We start from the raw sequence: 9,965 nt of genomic DNA, 5'->3' as shown, positions 1-9,965 counted from the left end.
GCTGCTGCTGACGCTTAAAATTACCGGCTCTTACTTCACTGAGGCCAGGAACCTCAGTGACATATATCTTCTGTCAATGACGGCCCCTTGCGCTTTCCTACAAAGGGTTATGTACCAGAGGAAAGGATGTGGGTACCGGCATCTGATGTGAATTCCAGTCATTTGGTGAAAGCCTTTCACAGGTCTCATCCGGATAAGGTTTGTCCTGGGTGCCCTGAATAGCTGGTGTGTGGATCTCGGCTGAGTTCCTTGTGCTGCCATAGGCACTTGAAGTTAAGTGTTTTCCATCCCTTTTGTATTTTGTTTGGGTTATTTTGTGTTTTGCATTTCCCTGTAATTTGTATTAAGGCCTAAGGGTAACTCCTGTTCGTCCTTCCTTTTGGAGGAACAGGTTGTCTCAGTCCTGACATTAGTACTAGGGTCCTATAGGGTGAGGTAGGACATTAGGTATTCCTGTGAATGAACTCACCTACCTCTGGGGTCTGTTCATACTGATAGTTAGTCAGGACTTTGATTAGAGTTTTACTAGGAGGTGTCTATCTCTTTTCTCTAGTTTCCAGGCCTTATTCCCTAACCCTTTTCCCTCCTATGTTCGGTGTGGTGTTTCCCTCCCACACCCGAACGGGACATTAACACACACACAGAAAGAGACCTAGCAGCCAGGCTGCAGCCTGCAGCATGGGACACAGAAGTCTGGTGGGAAGAAGCTAAGTGAGTGATATGCTGGGCATACCTGCCCTGGATAGCAGGATGGCAGTAAGCATGGAGTGTCACCATGACAATGACATCGGGAAGAAGAATTGTAGGTGTTTGCAGAAATAGGATGATATAACCAATGCCTCAACTTGGCCAGTCACACAAGTATATTTTTTGACACAAAAAAAAATCCAAGGCAAATGATTGCACAGTGATTTTATAGTTTAATGACATATACATATACAAGGAATTAAAAGCATAAGAAAGCAAGTAACAACATAAAGCTTTTTGCAAGAGATGCTGGAATTCACACATCATTTCCATATACATAACCTTCATATGTCTCGTTCTATCCAGCAGTTGACTATGGGGGTAGCATTATGTAGAAATTAGAAGGGAAATCATTGGGGAATTTTAGTTAAGTAGACTATTCAAAAAACCTTAATATTGCTGCCTTGCTCTCTCTTTTTTAGTTTATCTTCTCCTTCGTCTAGAGGACGTTTGGGATCTCTGCTCATATTGCTGTATTTCTTGATTCTCACCAGAGGGGAGTGGTTTGCAGGTAGCTACTGAACAGCCACATTCAATCACATGGTCGTAAAAGTGAGTTTTGCGCTGACCATTGGCACATAGCAGTTCTACTTCTCTTTTATCGGACTTCAGTACTGTGCAGCAAGAACACTTGTGTTCCATTCCCTGTGATTCTGCTGAATATCTGAAAAGTCAAATAGACAATATTGTTAAAGCACGATAGATTTATATTTACTATTTGCAGATTGCCAATCATTTTGGAAGAGGATAAATGATTGAGACTCCAAATTTTTTTTCTTACAGGAGAAACCTCTCTATGAAATTGGAAGCATGCAGACATTTTGTAGGGACCCATAGAAATTTAAGTATCTTGTTCATGGTCCTGTACTGCTAGGAGATTGTATAAAGTCATACTAAGACCATCTTGCTTAAGCCTTATGATAATTGTTGTGCAGGCAAAGCAGATATGTTGCTAGATACCTTTCTACATTATAGAAGGAAGCAAAAGAAAAATTCCAATAATTTTTGTAGAATCAATATTTTACCCTATCCCGGACTTTAGGTTAAGGTTTCATGTCTATGTGCAACTGATATACAGTTAATTTATGGTCACAGTATGACCTTGTCACTTACTTTGATGTCCCCATGCAAGGTCCTCCGCAGTATGGGAGCTCCATCTCAATCTTACAGTCACCGTCTCCCAATACCGTCATATTCTTGCGAGAGCTACAATTTTCAACCACTGGTTTCTCTACTACCTGAAGTTCTACAAATAAGATAGAATTGGTTAATAATGGGAACATCTTCCCTAGCTCTTTATTATACTGAAGCATGTACTCATATCATAGCCTGTTTTTACATACTACATGCCTTTAGTTATTTTACTTTACCTGTCTTAGGTGTGCATGTCTGACAGCAGTCACCGTCATCATATTTAACTGTGCCCTAAAAGAGTAAAAAAAAAACACTAAAAACACTTTTATATTAGATCTATGACTATGTAGAATAGATAAAAGTGATGGCAGGATCGCCATGATATTCAAGGTATGGATATTTCAATAACTTCCGAGCACCACAATGGCAATTTGAAAAACTGACTGTGCTGGCACATATACTGGTTATTTAATAGGTATAACATTTATTTAAGATAGCCCAAGTCAACGGGGTCCAACCTCCGGGTAGCTCATGAATAGCACATTTTCTGGATGTCATGCTCCCATACTAAGGATATGCTATCCCTTTAGTTCTAGCACACTTATAGCTCTGGAGCAGAAAAGGAGAGACTGGTGATTCCACTCTCCAATGTACCTCCTCAAGCTAGGGTAGAGGTGAAGAAAAAGAGCCATGGGGCGTAGAGACTAGCTGAATATCATTCTTATTGAATTCTAAGTTGGGGAACTGAACAAGTCACTTTGAGGACAAGAGAGGAAAGCACTGAACTACATTTCAGACCTGAAAATTCAAATAGTACAATATTAATATTCCTAGCCCATATGGCTTGCTATATTATATGTACATGATATTACCTCCTCGCATTTGGAGACATCCAACTCTTGGCAAACTTTCTTCACTTTGGTCAAAATAGGTTTGCCATCTTCCTCATCACATTCGTAATAAACGCAAGTGCTGCCTTCAGGGCGATAGGTATCTCCAATCTAAACATTGTTTTAAAAATTACAATTTTAAAATAGGACAAATAAGAAAAAAAAAACATCCTAATTCGGTACATATACAGGTTTCACACTTGATGTCTTTCCACTTACCGCAATCAAAATTTGTGTGTCTTCCTCTTTGTTTTCTCCACTTTCTCCCTTCTGACCGCTTTCTCCCTTCTGACCACTTTCTCCCTTTTCTCCACTCTCTACCTTCACCTTCTTCATTGTACATTGCTTGGGTACACATTCGCCACAGCATTCACCTTCCTTTTCAACATATTCAAAGCCCTGGATGAAAAAGTCATGAATGCAAAACTAATTGAGCAAATGTTATTCACCTTTTGAAGTACTGTAGAGGTAAGTGCAAAAAGTAGCTAGCAGTACTTTAAGTGCCCTAAAGAATTGCGGTATGACAATTGAAATAATGTCTGGTAATTTAGGTAAAACTGGACCTTTCTGTTAAATTTATGATGTAGATAATACTATGTGATGCCCTTATCTATTGTGCATAGACCACAATAATATGATTACTGACCTTCTCACAGGTCGAGTCACAGACAAGCTCTTGACATGTTACAGCATATAAGCCAGTTTCGTCTTTTTCATCCTTGGAACACTCGCATTTCTGACATGCATCCTTAGCTTGAGGAATGATGGATCCAGGCTGTACAAAAATAAGGAATGCAGGGTGGGAATGTATTAAGCATATGGGTCTATGATCATACGTGTGGTGCTGGTGTGGACCCTCATTCACCATTTTTAGACAATATACAGTATATGACCCCCCCACAATGAACCAAACCTTGGGTAAACGTTAAATAAATAAAATAAATGTATTGAATATGTCAAAGTGCCAGTGATGTCCATTCTAGATCTTCCACATTATATGGAACTCTTCTCTAAAGCAATGAAAGAACATAATAGCAAATTTTAATATATGTTTCCTACATACACATACCCTATATATGGTATTGTCTGCTACACAGACTGAATCCGGTTCTGGAAAAAAGAGGACAAAAAGAAGTTTGTTAAACAATTCTCTCCAATGTTATCCAAATTTAGGAAGATGTACAGGCGGTCGTAATCATATTGCATGATTTGCACTTATATGTAGATAATGCAGAATTAAAGGGGGTATAGATAACATACTGTATTTTTCATAATGTATCTTCTGTACTTTGTTTTTCTTTTTCTCCTATTTTTTTTATATTAAATTGGAATCTATGATAAAGCAGTCTATCTGCAATATTATAACAGTTTGTGTGACTATCGAGGGAATCTTAGCTAAATAAAAGAATACCTAACACATAAACATCTAAATATTATGCTAGCATTCTCGTTGATGGCTTCCATGCTGCATTTAAAGGTGTCTTTTCATAGGCGGTAAAAATACTCCAAAAGTTAAAATTAAACAGAAAACAATTTTTATACTTTTGCATAGAATTATTTATTATTTTCCTATTACGGTATGTCATAGCCCTCTTCAAAAAGTATTATATTATGTATGTAGCCGATGTACAGGTGTAGCTATATATTATATATGTATAAATATATTGTATTTCTTTAAAGTTTTCATTTAAACAGGTTTTCACAATGTCTCATGGAAGATATGATAATAAGAAGAAAATGCTTACCACATGTGATAGTAGCACAACAGGCGCCAGGGGGCCTATAAGACACCACACGATATCCTGTACGACAGTCTGGCATTAAGCATTCACATGGTCCACAAGCTGCAAAGTAAATATGCATGGTCAGAATACATATTGCATAGTATAAACTGTAACATACCTATTAGTCCCAACATTTTAGATAATTATCAGCTACCTTAGAGTCATATTTTGCCTGCATGTGGTAGCCATCATTGATCATTTATTCTTGTACAGTAATTTTGAAACGTAATGAAGACATTGCCTAATGGTATTGTGAGAGCTATCTCTATAAAAACCACATCTAGAAGTGAGGGAACTTTAGTCAGTGCACTGTGGAGACCCAAAGAGGAGAAGGCGCTACACTAAATCAGTGCATGCGAATATTTCATCAGGAGTCATCCCAAACATATCTTAAAGGGGGTTTTCCAGGCTACTGATACTGATGACCTATCTTCAGGATAGGTCATGAATATCCAATAGGTGAGGATCACACTTTGTACCTCCATCGATCAGCCGTTCCCTGCAGCCTCTGGAGCTGGAACTAGCACTGTAAATGGAACATGAAGCACATCTCCATTCAAAGTGTAGTTGCCATGCTGGGTAGTTGGAGTTCATTCCCCCTGAAGTGAATGGGATCTGAAATGCAGTAACCCAGCACGGCCACTACACTTTGAATGTAGTTGTGCTTCCTGTTCCATTCACATTGCTAGTTCCAATGTTAGAGGATGCAGGGAGCAGCTTAATAAGGAGAGGTGTGGACTCCCATCCAGTGGATATTCATGAACTATGCTGGGGATAATAGTAGTAGCCTGGGAACCCCCTTTAAATAATTTAGAACAATCAAATAAATATGTGCCTTTAGTTTCATTTGTTCCCTCTGAATTGTGGGATCTGAGAACATCCTGCTTCGGCAGGTTGTCCTGAGGCTTTTTGTCTATATAGCCAGAAGAGTGATGTGTAGAATAGGCTACATATAGGCCTCATGCACACGGCCGTTGTTTTGGTCTGCATCTGAGCTGCAGTTTTGGCGGCTCGGATGCGGACCCATTCACTTCAATGGGACCGCAAAAGATGCGGACAGAACTTTTGCAGCCCCATTGAAGTGCTAGATCTGGCATGAGCGGGGCGAAGTCGCAGATAGCGGTGCAACTAACCGTTGTGTAGCCATATGCACCTGAAATACACCTAATTTAGGCATATTTCAAATTAGTAAATGACCCCCTATGTTACTATGTCACACAGTTTCACCCTGTATTCACATGAAAATCCTCAATGTTTTTTTCTCCCTATATCACAAAACTCTGCCCGGTTATCAGGTTTGTACTTACTGGATTCTGTTCCTGGTTCAGTGCTTACTTCAGTGGATGCACTAGTTGAATCAGTGCCACCAGTAGAAGGTGTCTTGCTCTGTCTAGTTATTGTGGGGTTTTTAGTGTTGACATCTTTTATGCTGGTCTTTTCTGCTGAAGTTGGTGTGCCTGGTTCAGTTGGTGTGCCCGCTTCAGTTGGTGTGCCCGCTTCAGTTGGTGTGCCTGGTGCAGTTGGTGTGCCCGCTTCAGTTGGTGTGCCCGCTTCAGTTGGTGTGCCCGCTTCAGTTGGTGTGCCTGGTTCAGTTGGTGTGCCCGCTTCAGTTGGTGTGCCCGCTTCAGTTGGTGTGCCTGGTGCAGTTGGTGTGCCCGCTTCAGTTGGTGTGCCTGGTGCAGTTGGTGTGCCCGCTTCAGTTGGTGTGCCCGCTTCAGTTGGTGTGCCTGGTGCAGTTGGTGTGCCCGCTTCAGTTGGTGTGCCCGCTTCAGTTGGTGTTCCTGGTGCAGTTGGTGTTCCTGGTGCAGTTGGTGTTCCCAGTTCATTTGGTGTTCCTGGTTCAGTGGATGCACTAGTTGAATCAGTGCCACCAGTAGAAGGTCTCTTGCTCGGTCTAGTTATTGTGGGGTTTTGAGTGTTGACATCTTTTATGCTGGTCTTTTCTGCTGAAGTTGGTGTGCCCGCTTCAGTTGGTGTGCCCGCTTCAGTTGGTGTGCCTGGTGCAGTTGGTGTTCCTGGTGCAGTTGATGTTCCTGGTGCAGTTGGTGTTCCTGGTGCAGTTGGTGTTCCCGGTTCAGTTGGTGTTCCCGCTTCATTTGGTGTTCCTGGTTCAGTGGATGCACTAGTTGAATCAGTGCCACCAGTAGAAGGTCTCTTGCTCGGTCTAGTTATTGTGGGTTTGTTAGTGTTGACATCTTTTATGCTGGTCTTTTCTGCTGAAGTTGGTGTGCCTGGTTCAGTTGGTGTGCCCGCTTCAGTTGGTGTGCCCGCTTCAGTTGGTGTTCCTGGTGCAGTTGGTGTTCCTGGTTCAGTTGGTGTGCCCGCTTCAGTTGGTGTGCCCGCTTCAGTTGGTGTGCCTGGTGCAGTTGGTGTTCCTGGTGCAGTTGGTGTTCCTGGTGCAGTTGGTGTTCCCTGTTCATTTGGCGTTCCTGGTTCAGTGGATGCACTAGTTGAATCAGTGCCACCAGTAGAAGGTCTCTTGCTCTGTCTAGTTATTGTGGGTTTGTTAGTGTTGACATCTTTTATGCTGGTCTTTTCTGCTGAAGTTGGTGTGCCCGCTTCAGTTGGTGTGCCCGCTTCAGTTGGTGTGCCTGGTGCAGTTGGTGTTCCTGGTGCAGTTGGTGTTCCTGGTGCAGTTGGTGTTCCCGGTTCAGTTGGTGTTCCCACTTCATTTGTTGTTCCTGGTTCAGTGGATGCACTAGTTGAATCAGTGCCACCAGTAGAAGGTCTCTTGCTCGGTCTAGTTATTGTGGGTTTGTTAGTGTTGACATCTTTTATGCTGGTCTTTTCTGCTGAAGTTGGTGTGCCTGGTTCAGTTGGTGTGCCCGCTTCAGTTGGTGTGTCCGCTTCAGTTGGTGTTCCTGGTGCAGTTGGTGTTCCTGGTTCAGTTGGTGTGCCCGCTTCAGTTGGTGTGCCCGCTTCAGTTGGTGTGCCTGGTGCAGTTGGTGTTCCTGGTGCAGTTGGTGTTCCTGGTGCAGTTGGTGTTCCCTGTTCATTTGGCGTTCCTGGTTCAGTGGATGCACTAGTTGAATCAGTGCCACCAGTAGAAGGTCTCTTGCTCGGTCTAGTTATTGTGGGTTTGTTAGTGTTGACATCTTTTATGCTGGTCTTTTCTGCTGAAGTTGGTGTGCCTGGTTCAGTTGGTGTGCCCGCTTCAGTTGGTGTGCCCGCTTCAGTTGGTGTTCCTGGTGCAGTTGGTGTTCCTGGTTCAGTTGGTGTGCCCGCTTCAGTTGGTGTGCCCGCTTCAGTTGGTGTGCCTGGTGCAGTTGGTGTTCCTGGTGCAGTTGGTGTTCCTGGTGCAGTTGGTGTTCCCTGTTCATTTGGTGTTCCTGGTTCAGTGGATGCACTAGTTGAATCAGTGCCACCAGTAGAAGGTGTCTTGCTCTGTCTAGTTATTGTGGGTTTGTTAGTGTTGACATCTTTTATGCTGGTCTTTTCTGCTGAAGTTGGTGTGCCCGCTTCAGTTGGTGTGCCCGCTTCAGTTGGTGTGCCTGGTGCAGTTGGTGTTCCTGGTGCAGTTGGTGTTCCTGGTGCAGTTGGTGTTCCTGGTGCAGTTGGTGTTCCTGCTTCATTTGTTGTTCCTGGTTCAGTGGATGCACTAGTTGAATCAGTGCCACCAGTAGAAGGTCTCTTGCTCGGTCTAGTTATTGTGGGTTTGTTAGTGTTGACATCTTTTATGCTGGTCTTTTCTGCTGAAGTTGGTGTGCCTGGTTCAGTTGGTGTGCCCGCTTCAGTTGGTGTGCCCGCTTCAGTTGGTGTTCCTGGTGCAGTTGGTGTTCCTGGTTCAGTTGGTGTGCCCGCTTCAGTTGGTGTGCCCGCTTCAGTTGGTGTGCCTGGTGCAGTTGGTGTTCCTGGTGCAGTTGGTGTTCCTGGTGCAGTTGGTGTTCCCTGTTCATTTGGCGTTCCTGGTTCAGTGGATGCACTAGTTGAATCAGTGCCACCAGTAGAAGGTCTCTTGCTCGGTCTAGTTATTGTGGGTTTGTTAGTGTTGACATCTTTTATGCTGGTCTTTTCTGCTGAAGTTGGTGTGCCCGCTTCAGTTGGTGTGCCCGCTTCAGTTGGTGTGCCTGGTGCAATTGGTGTTCCTGGTGCAGTTGGTGTGCCTGGTTCAGTTGGTGTGCCCGCTTCAGTTGGTGTGCCCGCTTCAGTTGGTGTGCCTGGTGCAGTTGGTGTTCCTGGTGCAGTTGGTGTTCCTGGTGCAGTTGGTGTTCCCGGTTCAGTTGGTGTTCCCGGTTCATTTGTTGTGGAACATTCCCCTACAGAATATTCAATTTCACATGTGCTTCCACAAACTGCATGGTATTTGCAATTATTGAAGTCTTGTGTTATGTAGAGAGGTTCACCTGAAACATATAAATTAAAAACCATTGTAATGCAGGATCTTTTTTTAGATATATGGATAAAAGACATGTAGTTAATTAAATGAGGAGGACGAAAGAGGTGGTTAGACATGCACAGCTCTTTCATTCATTCATTCATTTCTATGGAAGTTTTACAAAGAACTAATTAAGCATGCTTGGCTATTTTTGGAGAGAGATACGCATGACCGGCCACCTCACCATTGGGGCCCCATTCTGTAGATAAATGTAGAAGTGGATATCCTGTGTTCTAGATGGGAAAAGCTCTAAGTCATTTCCATAGATTTACTAATATACTGTAGATAGACCTGGAAGGAGCTGGCAAGGAATAAAAGGGCCTTAAAGGGAACCTGTCACCTGGATTTTGGGTATAGAGCTGAGGACATGGGTGGCTAGATGGCCGCTAGCACATCCGCAATACCCAGTCCCCATAGCTCTGTGTGCTTTTCTTGTGTATAAAAAACTATTTGATACATATGCAAATTAACCTGAGATGAGTCAGAGCTTGAAAATATGACTCTTCTCTGGTCACACAAGTAAGATATGACTCTTTTGTGTTAATTTGCATATGTATCAAATCGATTTTTTTACACAACAAAAGCACTCAGAGCTATGGGGACTGGGTATTGCACATGTCCTAGCGGCCATCTAGCAACCCATGTCCTTAGCTCTATACCCAAAATCCCGGTGACAGGTTCCCTTTAAAAACCTGCAAGCACAGATTGTTTGGCACCCATCAAGCAGATAAGACCATGAAGGGGTTGGCCACTCTGTTAGCACTTATTAAACTGTAAAGAAAGTAAGGAAATAGGACACTTACTGATATATCTTTTTAAGCAGCCCTCCCTGGTTTTCTTGCTATTGGCAGCCACGCCCCCTCCTGTCCTGCTCTCACCACGCCCCCTCCTGTCCTGCTCTCACCACGCCCCCACGCTGCCAGTCTCCTCCATCCCTGCATGTGCCATGGAGGAGCTACCTGGTCCATGCCTGAAGCCTGTGCTGCTGTCTGGGTTCTAGAAGCACCATGCGTGTATCAGAGGTGCTTTCCTTCA

At 43.4% G+C, this 9,965-nt stretch overlaps 1 protein-coding gene across 26 annotated transcripts in view; it reads right to left on the bottom strand.

The window, feature by feature from the left end:
• Nucleotides 1-900: 900 nt before the first annotated feature.
• The window catches only part of LOC122920506 (mucin-5AC-like), a 39,799-nt gene continuing 30,734 nt past the window's right edge, over nt 901-9,965 (bottom strand). Inside the window, exons 34-45 of one of the 26 annotated variants that reach the window (XM_044270071.1) lie at nt 8,263-8,898; nt 8,011-8,082; nt 7,777-7,812; nt 5,863-7,686; nt 4,517-4,615; nt 3,841-3,881; nt 3,418-3,546; nt 2,991-3,170; nt 2,754-2,882; nt 2,118-2,172; nt 1,861-1,993; nt 901-1,411 (exon numbers count right to left, since the gene is read on the bottom strand). In XM_044270071.1, the coding sequence (XP_044126006.1) occupies nt 1,171-1,411; nt 1,861-1,993; nt 2,118-2,172; nt 2,754-2,882; nt 2,991-3,170; nt 3,418-3,546; nt 3,841-3,881; nt 4,517-4,615; nt 5,863-7,686; nt 7,777-7,812; nt 8,011-8,082; nt 8,263-8,898 (3,575 nt within the window). In that variant the 3' untranslated portion in view covers nt 901-1,170. Of the gene's footprint in view, nt 1,412-1,860; nt 1,994-2,117; nt 2,173-2,753; nt 2,883-2,990; nt 3,171-3,417; nt 3,547-3,840; nt 3,882-4,516; nt 4,616-5,862; nt 8,899-9,965 lie in introns of all 26 variants that reach the window. The other 25 variants (XM_044270072.1, XM_044270067.1, XM_044270064.1 and 22 more) reach the window with 25 other exon arrangements.

This window comes from Bufo gargarizans, chromosome 10 (genome assembly GCF_014858855.1).
Source record: "Bufo gargarizans isolate SCDJY-AF-19 chromosome 10, ASM1485885v1, whole genome shotgun sequence".
NCBI classification, from domain to species: domain Eukaryota; kingdom Metazoa; phylum Chordata; class Amphibia; order Anura; family Bufonidae; genus Bufo; species Bufo gargarizans.
The sequence above is the reverse complement of the archived record's forward strand: the minus strand, read 5'-3'. Positions and strand labels throughout refer to the sequence as shown.